The following is a 14,399-nucleotide window of genomic DNA, read 5'->3' on the forward strand; positions in this document are numbered from 1 at the left end:
ACCAAGATGGCGTCGCTCGTAGCGTCCCCGTCTAATATAATTGTTCAAGACCCGAATTACGCCGTTATTTGCAGTCATTTGAATCAATTCGGCAGTTTACTGGGATTACCGACTATCACGTTCACTGATATTGAACAGTTCATACAACAACACGAGACCAGTGAGTACAAAAACAACGATTTAAATGGAAAAAATAATCCATTTCCGGGTTCCCGACCCCTGCTGCACTGTCGAGTTTCTTTTGTTGACATTCATTGGTATTCACTAATTTCTACGCATTAGTTCAGTGACTCGTATTGATGAGGGTTTTTTGGATTTATATATGTGCCAATCAACAAGTAGTGTCCCTTAAACCTGTAGCTTGAAGCTAGTTGTGGAAACTTCATCATGTTATTGTTTGTTAGGCCTGATATAAACTTCATTCATTCAGTTCTGATCCCAGACCTCGGCCAGGCATAGCTATGTAATTTTATTAGCTGCTTGAAAAGTAGCATGTTTTCAGACCAAAAAGGGAATGTGGCGCCACAAAGCAGTTTGGGTTTCTCTTCTTGCAGGGAGAATTAGGCTACTCAGTAATTGAGTACCATCTGATTGACCTTTGGTGTTTGGACATGGGTGTTCTAATAGGCTAAGAGGCAGGCACATTGGAAGCAATTTTTGATTGGTAGCTGAAATTTATATTTTATAAAATATCAAACTGTTAACCTTTCTCTCCATCTGTAAGGAAGGTTTCTGAGTGGCTAAACCCGTATCATTAATGGTCAGTTGATAATAACATTGACTCTTGAGTGAAAATTAGTTAATTTTCAATGACTTAAGTCCAATTCTAACTCAGAACTAGTGATGGAACTGGTCACGCGGTCAGAAAACTAGAGAAAAAGATACAAGTTGAATTTGCTTATTGACTGTAAACCAATGACTGTGTTAAACAGATGTTGGTCTGATAACTTGAATTTGTGTTCGTTGCTCCAGGTCAGGCGCTGTCCAGGCCATGTTACGTGTATTCTGGAAAGCAGTGGCGATTGGAAAAGTGTCCTTATTATCAGAAAAAATGCCCTTTTGAATATCTCCCGCTCAAATTGCCCTTTTTATCAAGACAGACGTAGTTAAAACCTGCAAATTTGACACTCGTCCTTTCAGAATTTGCACTTTTTTAGGAAGGATTTCTTAAAAAATACATCAACACTGCCTTTGAAGGCTGCATTATACTGGAATTTCCTTTCCTTTTCTCCTTTAGCCCGGCGTTCCAATTTTCTTAGATCAGTCCCTGTCCGTGAACGGATCTCTCAGTAATATCGTGTTACTTGTAGCTCAGTTGACACGTTACTTCTTCAGATATTTTACAATGCTTCAATCGATGTTTGTTTGTTTTTTAGCTAATGAGTCGTTAGTGGCGCTAATTATTCGTCTTTTACGCCGAACTCCGCAGAAAAAATTCCATAAAGAACAATGGTTGAAAGCGTTGATTAAGGTAATCATAAAAAAATTGTTTTATCCAAATAAACTCGAATTGATGTCATTGAATCTGTTGATCTTTATGAATTTCTGTTTAACAGTTTTGTCGAACTTATTCCGATGTCGACGCGTGGGAGATTGAAAAGTTTAATTTTGCGGGTGCGGCAGTTGCGACTAAGTTGCGAGTCCTCAAGGTACGTACAGGTTAAGGAAAAAGAAACCAGTTATGGAAACTATCACGACCATTACACAGTTCTCGGTCCAGAGCCATTGGTCAGAATAGTTCATCTCGAAATGTTTTAACAACTATATCGTCCAATCTTTACCAAGAACCAGTTTTAAGAAATGGATCAATTTTAGCCTAGGGTGTCGAACTAGAACTATATCGCCCAATCTTAAGCCTAGCCTACATCGACACTGCGATTGGAGACAACTAGTTGCCGGGCAGTTTTCGGCGCATGAGAGCAACTGGCTGGATACAATCAGTTGCTCAAACGTGTCGATGTGAGCTAACTTACGACATCTATCTCCAGTTCCAGCCAGCCCATGTTCTACTTTTGAGCAACTAGTTGTACTCAGTTGCTGTCATATCCGTCGATGTGAGCGGGGTACTCGCTCACTAGCAACTAGTTGTCTCCAGTCGCTTTGTCGATATATGCTTAGCTTTAAAATCAAGAACTAGTTTCAGGAAATGGACCACTTTTCGGTGTGAGACTAGATCCTACTCCAATTAATCGTTCGCTTATGATAATGGGATTAACAATAGGATCGCTTTACTCTCTTCTCAGAACCTGTTGGAAGCTCAATTTGATGGACACGCTAAATTCAAAGAGAAGATCAATGAGAAAACGCCGGATGAACTGCGTATCGTGCCGTGCGGACGAGATCTCGACGGATTCTGTTACTGGTATCTCATAGACAGCGATATGAACATTCGTTTGTACAGAGAAGAACAGGACGACACGGATAACGAATCGTGGACGATGGTTTGTTCGTAAGTTCACGATGCTAGAATCATTTTGTTTTTCTTGCAGAAAATACTTTTTCTATAGTCGCCCTTAAGTTTCGTGGCTATCAGGAAATCCCTGCTGTCCGGCTCACAATGTACCAACTGGTTGAAAGTGGCAGACTTAATGGTTCCTATTTTCAACCATAAACCAACCTCATTCTTTTCAAAAGTTTTCTTCTTGATTATTTTCGTGTGTTATTGATTGCAGAAACCGAAGCGAGCTCGTGAATCTTATCGGCAAATTATCGGTAAAAGCGGAGAAATTGACGGATGAAAGTCGTTCGGCTACTCCTAGCGTTACTAGCAGCAGTAAAAGTACCGGTAAGCTCTAAATTTCCTTTCAAAATCCACACAACCAAAACCGTATTGTTTAGAAAGCGATGTGATGTTGAAAACTTCCATTGTAATTTATGTGCTATCTCGGTCTAAGTCAGAGGCAGTGAATTTGATTCAATCTTTATTGACACTAAGAATTTTACAATAAAACACTACATTTAGAAATCAGTCCAATTGAGACCGGGATTTTCTTTTTACCTAGTGAAGTGGTTTCAAAATTCTTATTTCAGAATTGAAAATTGCAAAACTCGATGAAGCCAGTTTGGATAGCATCAAGTCCGAGGTGGTAAAATGCGAAGCGAAGTCCGAGTTGTCGCCGCTTGCATTTACGGATGTCGTGAAAAATGAACCGGACGAGGTCACCGCTGCCGATTGTAAAGATTTCGTCATTAAAACGGAAGAAAAGGCAGATTTAAAGACTAACGAATCCGAGTTGGGAGTCGTTAAAGAGGAGACGATCGTGAAGACGGAAGTTGATCCACCTCCGAGTGCACAAGAGAAGGCATTAGCAGACGATATTAAAAACGTGAAAGTTGAACCTCCTGATGGCACTGAAAATCAGGATGAGCAGAAAGGAAAATCAGTTGAGGAGGAAGATTCCAGCATTGGAACCGAGGGTGGAGCGGATTGTGTGGTGAAATCTGCTGACGTTGTGGTCACTGCGGAGACTACAGACATTCCGAAGGATGACGATAAGAATGAGGATATTGAAAATGATGAGAAAAGTTTGAAATCGAAGGAAGAATTTGAAAAGAATGCGAAAGAGGATTATGATGATAAAGTTGTCGTTGACAAAGATGGAAATGAAAAAAGTGAAAAGGTGAATGACGAACAGGATACATCGGTTGAGAAACATGACGAAGACAAAAGTGAAATTATTATTGAGAAAGACATTGAAAAAGTGACGGATAAAGAATCTCAACCAGAAGTTGGCGAGGTGGATAATAAAGCAAGTGAGGAAGAGGTAAAGGAACGAAAAGGTGAGGAGGAAACGGCGGAGAAAACTGATGCTGAAAAGGTGGTTTGTGATGATAACAAGGTGGAAGAGAAGAATGATGTCGAAGGAAAGAGCGTTGGAGAAATTGCGACTGAGAGTGAACAAATTGTTCAGGATAAAGTCGATAAAGAACTATCAAGTGAAGAGAAGGAGGTTGTTGTTAGTGAACAGGAAGAAAAGAAGATCACAGAAGAGACGACTAAATGCGCTCGCAAACGAAAAGAGAGCGAAAATGAAGACGATAAAAATGGTACGAAAGACGACAAGGACAGCAAGTTTATCGATAGTAAACGTAAGAAGACGAGCACCGAAGATGAGAAAGTGTCGGACGACAGCGAAAATGAGAAAACCAGCAGAGACAAGAAAACACGTCGCAAACGTAAAGGGGACGGTTGTGGCAGCGCGAGCGGTAGTGAGGATGAGAAACTGGATAGTGAAGATGACGGAAATGGGGAAAGCGACAGTAAGAGGAAGCGTAAGGATGAAGAAGGAAATGAGTATGTTAATACCGCCGCTGTTGAGAAGACTGCAGTCGAAGACAAGAACGAAACTGAAGACGAAACGAAAAAAGAGGAATCTAAGGAGCGAGGAAGTGAAGTGGTTGAGAAAGAGCAGGACGTGAAAGACAATAAAACGACGGATGCTAAGAGTGAAAATGAAGTGTTGAAATTGGAAGAGCGGGAGAAGGCGGAAGAGGGAGTGGCGCTAGCAGGGAAGGAGCCACCTGTCATAACAGAGGAATCATCTGTTTCGACGGAGGAGCCAGCAGTCGTATCGGAGAAGCCATTAGTTATTACGGAGGCGCAACCAGTTGTAACAGAGGAGCCATCAGGTGTTACAGAGGAGCCATCGGTTGTAACAGAGGAGCCACCGGTTGTTACGGAGGAGCCACCGGTTGTTACGGAGGAGCCACCAGTCATAACAGAGGGGCCACCAGTTGTTACGGAGGAGGTGCCCGTTTTACCGAACGGTCGTGTTTTACGCCCGCGTCGGAAGAAACCGCCCCCGCCGCCGGTCGAGGAGGAAGACGAGGAGGAACCGTCGCCGCGGCGGAGTTCGCGGCCGGCGAAACGTCGCAAATTGAGCGACGACGAAACGGAGAACATTCCGCCGCCGTGTAAACAAAACCGCGGTCCGAAAATACACGACAGCCGCCGCAAACGGAAGAAACCGTCGAAGAAAATCGTCGCGGCGTCGTCATCCAGCGACGACGACGTCCCGTTGAGTAAAATGAGAGGCAAAGGAAAATCGTCGAAATCTCAGAAAGGAAAGGTAAATATAAAATGCTTTCTGTCACCTGTGATCAATCATACCGTTACAATTCGTGTCTGTGACTCGCCTCAGTTCATCTAACAATCTTCTAATCCCACGTAGAAAATCATACTTTTTCGGCTTCTAGACCCAAACTTCGGAATTCCCTCCCTAAGGGGTCCAGATCACTGGACTCAATCAATAGTTTCAAATCACAGCTCAAAATATGGTTGTTCCACAAACACTTTGGAGAAACAGCGCTTCGAGCATGGCAACATGGAAAGGCGCTATATAAATATTCTTTATTATCATTTAATATCAATTCGTGTCTGTGATAGCAGTTCCGCAGTTATGGGTTTAGGAAGCTTCTTATTTGGAATTAACTTCTCTCTTCTCTTCATCGACTACAGAATCGCAAAAATACGAAGGAGGGCGACGAGGACGCCGACTTCGTGCCGAAACAGTATCGACAACGCAAGAAAAAACAGTTCAGTGAAAGCGAGAGCGACGACGATGATTTCGAAGAGGAAGATGAAGATGAAAGCGAGGAGCACGAATGGGAAGAACACGACACACAGTTCGATCCGTTTTTACTCGAATCCGATGACGAGAACGAGTCGAATGATGAGAATGATTCCGACTACGAACCAAAAGGGCGCAATGCGCGTCGCGTAGCCGCTAGAATGGGTGAGTTCAATGGCTATTATTTTTGAATTTTATATTTTTAGTGATAATGATAATAGATGAAATTTATATAGCGCAAATTTCCATGCGAGCAAAGTTCGAATGCGCTTCTCCAGGGTATCCGTCTTCATAGGAGGCACAACAGTTTCGCTTAAACGAATGCTTTGATTGAGGCAATGTCATTAAAAGTGTAGTGAGCGGAGAGTCGATGTCTGGGAGCTATTCGCTAAAAAAGCTCTACCTCCAAAATTAGAAAGGCAAAATCTTGGTTCGATAAGATGTATTGTTTCAAGATCGCCGTGTATGTCCAGGGGTATAGATTTAGATAGTAGCAGTCATTGAGGTCGGAAGTCATTTGGCTTAACAATAAAAAGCTTTATTTACAATCAACAATGAATCTTTTAGAAATAATTCTGAATCGTTTGAAAAAATGTTTGCAGTTATATTTGTTTGCTGAGTGTTGTTAATACGACTTTTTCTAGCGAAGGAGAATAGTCAAGAAGGAATCAGTGAGGATGATAGTCCTTGCACAAAATGTGGAAAATACGATCATCCTGAAATGGTAAGTTTTAGTTCACCTGCACTTGACCATACGAGATTGAATAGGATTAGGTAAATAGACCTACCGGTAGGTTGAACTCCTTTATTGTCCTGGATGAGACATCTCAGAATTGGAAGACTTTGGGGTGTTGCTGCTACCTTGAGATAAGATGTGGTTCAGAGTTGGATCCAGAGGCCAATTTTTAAGGACTTTTTACATCCCGAAAGGGGACTTTAATGTCCATGTCCAAAAAGGCAATATTAAGTCTAATCCCACACTGAAATGCACCAATTATCTTTTTTGACAAAATGAAAGAGGCACTCAAAAAAATTTTATAGACTATAAGAACCGTGATCTGCCCCTGTGGTTGATAAAGTGGTATTTAAGACATTATCACCAGTCTTGCATTCGTCCGCTACAAGTCTCGCAGTAGTGTTATTAGAGCTCAATAGATGCCGAATTCAGTTTCGATCGCTGAATTGATTGAAATGTCGTTATTATTTGTTATAGATATTATTATGCGATACGTGTGATGCCGGATACCACACTTCCTGTCTCCGTCCTCCGGTTATGGTAATACCGGAAGCTGATTGGTTCTGTCCCGCTTGCGAACACGTTAGTATTTCGTACCGCGTATGTTGTGTGATCCATCGATGTTTGGTTCTCGGTCATCGAAACTCTAAAACTCTTATCATTCACAGAAAAACCTCATCACGCAGTTACAAGAGTACATCCGACATTTCGACGTGCATTATAAAGAAAAAGAGCGCATGGATCGAAGGTAATTGATTTATTTTAACCATTTAGGGACCCTGGGGCTGGTTCTGATTAAACACTTATTACAAAGCCTTAGAAATGAGCATTTTCCCTGTAGTAATGTGTGGAGTTATCTATCTTGAATGTGCAGTCTGAATTTATGTCAATCCCCATAAATGTTGTTGTTTCTGTTTGTAGGAAAGAGAGACTAGCCTACGTAACAATCAGTCTGGACAATGTTCTACACAATGTAAGTTTATTTATAAAATGCGTATTGTTGAATCATATTTACGCTGTTTGCTGTCTATTACGATTAGATCAGTATTTAACCCTTTCTATTCTGTTACCTACTACTGCTGTCCTATTTAGCTAGGTTCGGTATGAAACTATGTCTTATGTCTAACCCGTTTCTATCTGGTTTCGTTATTTATCCAGGAACGCGATGAAATCGAGCAGGTCAGGGAACGCAAGCAACAGAAACGTCGGGAACGCGACGAACGCAAGCGCCAACGACGTCAATACTACGACTGGGACGACGAAGACGCGGAGGATGACGTCGAAGAGGAAGAAGAGGAGGTGATCTATACGCGGTCGACGCGCGAACGCAAACAAATCAATTATCGATTTGACGATTACGATCATTTGATTTACGACGCGATTAAAGACGAAGTGGAAGAGGTGGAAGGAGTTCCACATGGTTAGTAATTGAGCGTATTTCCTTCCTTCTCCATCCCCAGTGATTACCATTTCTCCAGATTTCCAGATTTTTCTAATTGTCAATTTATGGATAAGTTGTCAGATTAGCTATAGAACTTAAGGAGATGATCTTTGACGGTCACGGATTATAGGTAAGACCAGTCTAAGACCAACTTAGTTCTATAGCCAATCAAACGACTTAATTTCAGTCTTGAGAATTGAGACCACTTTTGGACTGAAGCCATAACTATGGAATAAACCTCTAATACTCTGAAAGGGCTTTAAAGAAACAAATTTTCCAAATTCCCCTTTGCACCTTTGATACTTGCCTTAAAGTAATTCCTCATTTTATCAGCACCTCTTGACTTTTGACCTATTTGAACTCTGTAAGTTTTGACTCGTCAATGATTTTTCTCCTGTTTTATGTTAAACGCGTGCAGGTCGCGGTAAAGACATCGCGAATATCGTCAACGCGTCCAAAGATTCCGACGAAGCCGAATTAGACGCCGACGAAATCAAAGCTCGACTCGGCGATGATCCCGTAGATGGCGCCACCGCCGGCGAGCAGGAAAACGACGCCGATAAAACGAGTCCGAGTAAACACGCGTACGAACACGACGATGACTACGTCGTCGACGACGAGGATGATGAAGAGGACGGAGGAGCTGGAGGAGCGCGTGCTCCTTCGCCGGTTCTAAAACGACCGACGCGTAAACGTAAAGGAGCTCGTTTAACGAATTTAGATGACGTCGATGATGACGCTGATGATGGCGGAGAGGATTATAAAGCATCGGAGTACGTATGACTTCATTCTTCAACCTGGCAGTATGACCTGACTCTTGTCACAGCGCGAAAGCCTGTCCGACTAGTCTGTCTCAGTATGCTGGTCACCAATCAGAAGAAATTGACTCCGGTTGAGGCTAATCAGGGTTTCATTTTGTGGGAGAGTCTCATGGGATGATGTCATCAGGTTTGTCTCCCTGCTGAAGGAGGAAGTGTCTACTAGGACAGGGGTTTGTACTGGGACAGAGTCTCACGATGTCATCAGGTTTGAATCCCTGCTGATGGAGGCTGGTATGACCCTGGCCATTGAATATTCACTAGCTCTTGCCATTGTCCCGTTCTCTTATTCAGTATTTTTGCCTCCTAAATTCAGTAAAAAATGTCTCTATTTTTACTAATTTACACCCTCTTTGACTTAACAATCACCTCTTGAATAAACATCGACAGAAATGATTTCTGTTACTCATTTCAGAGATGAAGAGGATGTAAGCGAAGAGGATATGGGTAGCATCGATGATCTGGAAGAGGAATCTGAATTGTCGGACGCATACGCCGGCTCGTCGTGGCGTAAAACGGTCACTCGACGGCGTGGTGGCGCCGGTAAGGGCAGCAGACGGCGTGGCGGCGGTTCGGCGAAGAAGAACAGACGTTCGCGACGTTCGCTGAAAGATTTCGGTAAAATCCGTTTGTTCTAAGAAATTTCAGAAATTAAATACTGTTCATCACCATTCTACAAACTTTTCTGTTCAGAACTCCACCGGGGACAATTTATATCGAAAACGAACAACAAACTCCAAACATTGTATATTTTATCAGCGTGCTTTCAAAAGTCACAATAAATAGTGAATGTTGTCTTAGGTTGGGATGGATCAAGACTGAATGGGTGGCTTTCTGGTCCCAGGCTGAGGTTCTAAATTCGTTGAAAATGAACTAATCTGTGGTTTAGAATTGGGTACAGATTCAGACCTGCTCTAATTAGAAATCTTTTTATTCAGGAATTCAAAAATACGGAATGCCGGATAATCGATTGTCGTTTAATATTTCAGTTGTTGAAGAAGACGATAGCGATGAATTCAGCGAGGAGATCGTGCGCCGATCGACTCGTTCAGCCGCTCGTAAATCGGTCAACTATCAGGACGCCGGCGGTTCGGCCGATTCCGACGACAGCTACAGCGACTCGGCGAAACAGCCGCGTAAACGAGGAGCCGTCCAATCGGACGCGAGCTTCGAGTCGGGCGAAACGACCGAGGAAAGCGACGAATACGTCGAAGAGAGCGAGGCGAGTACCGGCGCGGGAAAAAAGGTGGCGCCGCCGAAAAAACGAAAACGCTACGACGAATCGGAAAGCGATTACGACGAGTCATCGACCGCGGCGGCGACGTCGGCGCCGGTGGTTGTTGAGTCGAAAACACGAACGAACGATAAAGCGCGTGCGCGTCTGCGCCAGAGAACGGCGAAGTCTCGCTCGAGTAAAACTATGTCGACGAGCAGCAGCAGCAGCGACGAGGAGAATGAAAAGAACAAATCATCGTCGTCGGCCGCTGCGTTACCGCGTAAACGACCGGGTCGTATCGAAAGCGATGATGACGACGACGAGGACGATGAAAGTGACGATTCAGATTCGAAAAAAGTGGACGACGGTTCGAAAACAGAAAAATCGACCGTGGCGGCAACGGCAGAAACTCAACAACTCGCCGAAAGTGAGGATACGTGTAGCAGTAGCGTAGCGGCACCGGTGCTGCCTCCTAGAGGCGAGGAAGTGAACTCGAACGATTCAAACAGTCTGCCGGCGGCGTCGACGAAATTGAACGGAAAACGCGTCGACGACGAAACGGAGAAATACAACCCGCCATCGTTACCGGTCGCGGCGACACCGGGGGCGCCACCGTCGTCAGCTCTCAACCGCGACGGCTCGTCAGCGTTCACGATCAGTAACATTCTACATCAGCAACAGGACGCGGTGAAAACGATGGACGGTATTCCGAATCCGGTTAACCCTATAAACCCGATACAGATCCAGCCGGTCGCGTCAGTCGTCGGTACCGAGGAGGATGAGTTAACGGGTGTGACCGATCTAATCTCGTACGTCACCGGTTCGTCGGGTGATTTACTAAGTTTATGATTGAGAATATTGGCCCCCCCCCGCCGCGCCCTGGCTAATCATCAAATCGAAATATGTCGTACATCCTTCGGGAGTCGAAGGAAATGTGCAAAGTGCTTACTTTTGGAAGGATGAAGGATATGTCCTCATTAACCCTTTCAGTGCTGACTAATTCCTGAAAATGCTGGAGTTAATTTTGAAAAAGTTAAAGAATCCCAGATCAGTGTGTTGAGCAATGAGCGTACCGCTATGGTGCGTACCGCTGCACCGTGATGCGGTGTATCAGCAATTACTTTTATGTCACTATGTTTGACAGGTGCTGCCATTTTCCAAAAGGGATGAAAAGTAATTTCTGATCACATTTATTAGTACACTGTGACGCGGTGTACTATCGAAGTCCATCGCCAATTTATACACTGCATTGCGATGTCGATACACTGAAATGGTTAATACTTTCCTGGTGAAATCCTGTAAGTACTTGTACTTTTTGGACTCAAAAGATTTTTCTCCATTGAGCAAATTTATTGCGGTCTGTTATGTCTTGATGTGCGATTCGATTGCAAATGCATTTTCTTATATCATGGCTTTATCGTCGATTTTTTGGAAAAGTGCCAGAAACCCGCTTCGTATTCAGGAAAAAGTGCTGACTGAAAAAAATGCTGATCATTAAATCTCGGCGATTAATTACCTTACCATTGTTCGGCGGTCTCTGATCTACAATCACTGAAAGTAGAGACCATGGCTTGGTTGCTTAAAACTTTGTTCAGGTTGACCACTGTATAAGTACCATACTATGGTGAGAGTTTCATTTAAACATCTCGATAACTTTTTGTATTATATCATTTCAATTTCGATTATGTTGAGATTATGATATACATGAAATTGTCAAGTGCTTCACCGTTGAGTGGGTATCGTGTCCCTGGACTCCTCGTTGGGAAGATCATGGTTCAATTATTTTAGCGTGATATGTGCTCATAAAATCAATGACGAAATCCAATTTTTAGCTTTACAGTCGGTACTGTATATTTGATTAGCCTGTTAGTCACCCTGTTTGCAATCCTAGTAAGGCCTGTAGAAATGTAAGCATATTGCATTCACTTGCTCAAAAGTTAAGTTATAGTTAACCTGTGGCTGGCAAAGTGACAATTAAAACTGCGTTGTTACGGTATCTACTTTCCAATGGTGTACTTTAACCAACGCTTTTGAGCAAATAATTCCCGTGGGTCACAAACGTGTTGTATCAGACCCTGTTATCAGTATCCATGAAAATGAAACACGAAAATTGTTTTATACAATTTGTTTTTTATATATCTTATGTATACGTAATATGCATGTATAGCATATATATATAATATGATGTACAGCCAGAGAATTGCATTATACTGAGATTAAACCTGTTCGAACTCTTTAACTATACGTTAGAATTGTTTTAGTGTCGAGTGATTTGTTGTACATATTGATAAACGTCAACCCTTACAAGATGAGAATCTTTGTAAAATTTGCACCGATTTGGACGATTTTCCGAGTTGATCTGAACGGTGTTAGGAGTCGTCTGTAAATATTTGGGAAGGAGGAGTTAATAATCAATCAGATTTTTACAATATTGTATATAAGTGTTGTTTACAATGTGTGCAGGTGAGCGCGGTATGCAGGAAGCCGTATGAAGGGGCTCTAAATCGGGGTGGCCAATTTCCACCCATATTTTTCCATGTAATTACACAAAATTTCCCGAGTGAATCAGAAATAACTAGGTTTGAAATGTTACAATTTGTTCATTTTTCTTTGAATCGCGTGTTAAGAAACAACGTGGTCAACAGCATTATCCGAGAACGATTTAAGAGAGGTACTTTAAGTGCCTACATCAAGACCTCTGGCCTTCATTGACGGTAATTGTTGATATGATATGGTATGGTAAGCTTATATCCGAATTTCCGAGTTTTTGGTGAAATTTGTTAAATTTCCAGAGTTATCCTGATTTTCTCAAGATTCTTTCTGATTCCCTGAGTTTTTTCACGTCAGTGGCCATCCTGCAAACATCGTCTACATTTATCTTGGGGGGGGGGAAGGTAATTGAGGAAAATTCAGCTCTTGCGCCGAATGTCTTAATACTTAAAATGTATAGTATACATGTAAAAATCAAACTCGAAAGTGTCAGTGTTCTTTAGTGTTGTAAATAAATGAATCAAAACTACGACATATATGTGTGTATTTTATAACGCTTGAAAAGACTGATTATCGTTGTGTACAAAAGTTGTTTAAGATGATATATATCGAAAAAATGTTGAATCTCTTCGATGTCAATATCGCGTAAGATCCAAGCTCGTACGTACAATTCTCCATTTAACGACTGATTCGTGCTCTATATCGTAGTTTATTACGTATATATTTATTTATTTATGCTTCGTGGAAGAAGTAAAACGACGAAAATAAAGGTTAGTTATTCTATAAAAGGGCTGTGTTTTTGTTCGTTTATACGAGAAGCTAGCAAGATGCTCATCACTCAGTGTCTGTTTGTAAAGGCGATCCACATTACACCTGGAATCCTCGTTTGGACAAGATCAACTAAAATGGTGACAAATGAGGGAACATCCAAAGTCCAACATCGAAACAATATCAAAGAGAGCTGAATAGGCTATCCTTTCCAAAATTTTAAGGAAACATATTCATCGTCAAAATATAATTTTTACACTATCATATCCGGACGGTAGTTCGAACGAACCCCGGCTTTTTGAATTTTCAAACGTCGACGAACGTCGGCACATGGTCTGCATTAATTGCTAAATTAGCAAAATAAAATCGATCCATGCAAAGTTAATGGGAGCTTATCGGCCTCAGATTGCACCAGAATGCGCCTGCTTGCACGAAATTTCCAAAAAAACTTCTGTGGGAGGACCCCCAGGCCCCCTCCATTCCTAAAGACGAGACCCCCCAAAAAATCCTGGGGACGCCATGGAAAACGAATGTTGGTTTGGCATTACACTATAGTTAACTCCGATGGGCTCGTAACTCTGGGAACCGGTGATTTCTGAGACCTGCGCGAGATTCTCGGCCCCTGCCAGGATTCGACCTCGATTGAAACTCGATACCGACATTGTACATTTTGACAGCGCGGTTATCTGAGACACAATCAATATCAATATCAATATCAAAATGGCGTGCCGCGAAAAGCAAAAACCTCGCCTAATTTCGAACAAAGGCAGCCTCCTTTAAGACCCCAGAAATCAGTATTTCAATATTCGGTAAGTATTCTTAACATTAGTTAAAATGGTGAAAAATATTTCATCCTAGATATTACGGGTAATCGATATTTCAGAGGTGAATCTAGGCGCACATGGTGAAAATCAGTCAAGCAAGACAAGTTGAAAAACTAAAAAGGGCTAATGATGACTAATGACACTGACCAGGGCGGATCCAGGAATACGGGTCCCAAAACCTCAAGAGCTGATCACAGTCATCTAACTGATATTTCTAGACCATGGGCTTGGGTCTTGCTGTGTTGTGGGCCTGATATGTTCTTATATATATATATATGATTCTTCAGTGAATTAGTTATGCCTTTTTTAATGAATTTATTCTGTTTTTATGCAGTATCAATTTTAATACTTTCTGTTTTCATTTGTAGATGTGTTAATAAACCATTTTATAAAGAATTGACATAAAAAACAGTGAAAACGGTGTAAGTTAATTTCATCTTATAAATGTTTTCATCGGTTTCAGAAACGGATAATATTCATTTATTCATGTATCTTCATTACTTTCTTTTGTTTGATGTTGAACTCTGGAGGCAAAA

The 14,399-nt window shown here is 42.1% G+C and overlaps 1 protein-coding gene across 1 annotated transcript; it reads left to right on the forward strand.

Annotated features, from left to right (window-relative positions):
* The first annotated feature begins 6 nt into the window (after positions 1–6).
* On the forward strand, positions 7–13,037 carry LOC141910582 (uncharacterized). Its single transcript, XM_074801273.1, has 15 exons — positions 7–160; positions 1,377–1,471; positions 1,557–1,649; positions 2,244–2,449; positions 2,673–2,785; positions 3,031–5,069; positions 5,459–5,735; positions 6,215–6,294; positions 6,784–6,888; positions 6,975–7,054; positions 7,228–7,279; positions 7,465–7,726; positions 8,166–8,520; positions 8,981–9,183; positions 9,555–13,037. The coding sequence occupies exons 1-15, from the start codon at positions 7–9 to the stop codon at positions 10,628–10,630; spliced, it is 5,190 nt and encodes a 1,729-aa protein (XP_074657374.1). The 3' UTR covers positions 10,631–13,037.
* Positions 13,038–14,399: the final 1,362 nt, after the last annotated feature.

Source organism: Tubulanus polymorphus, chromosome 9, assembly GCF_964204645.1.
Source record: "Tubulanus polymorphus chromosome 9, tnTubPoly1.2, whole genome shotgun sequence".
Taxonomy (NCBI): Eukaryota; Metazoa; Nemertea; class Palaeonemertea; order Tubulaniformes; family Tubulanidae; genus Tubulanus; species Tubulanus polymorphus.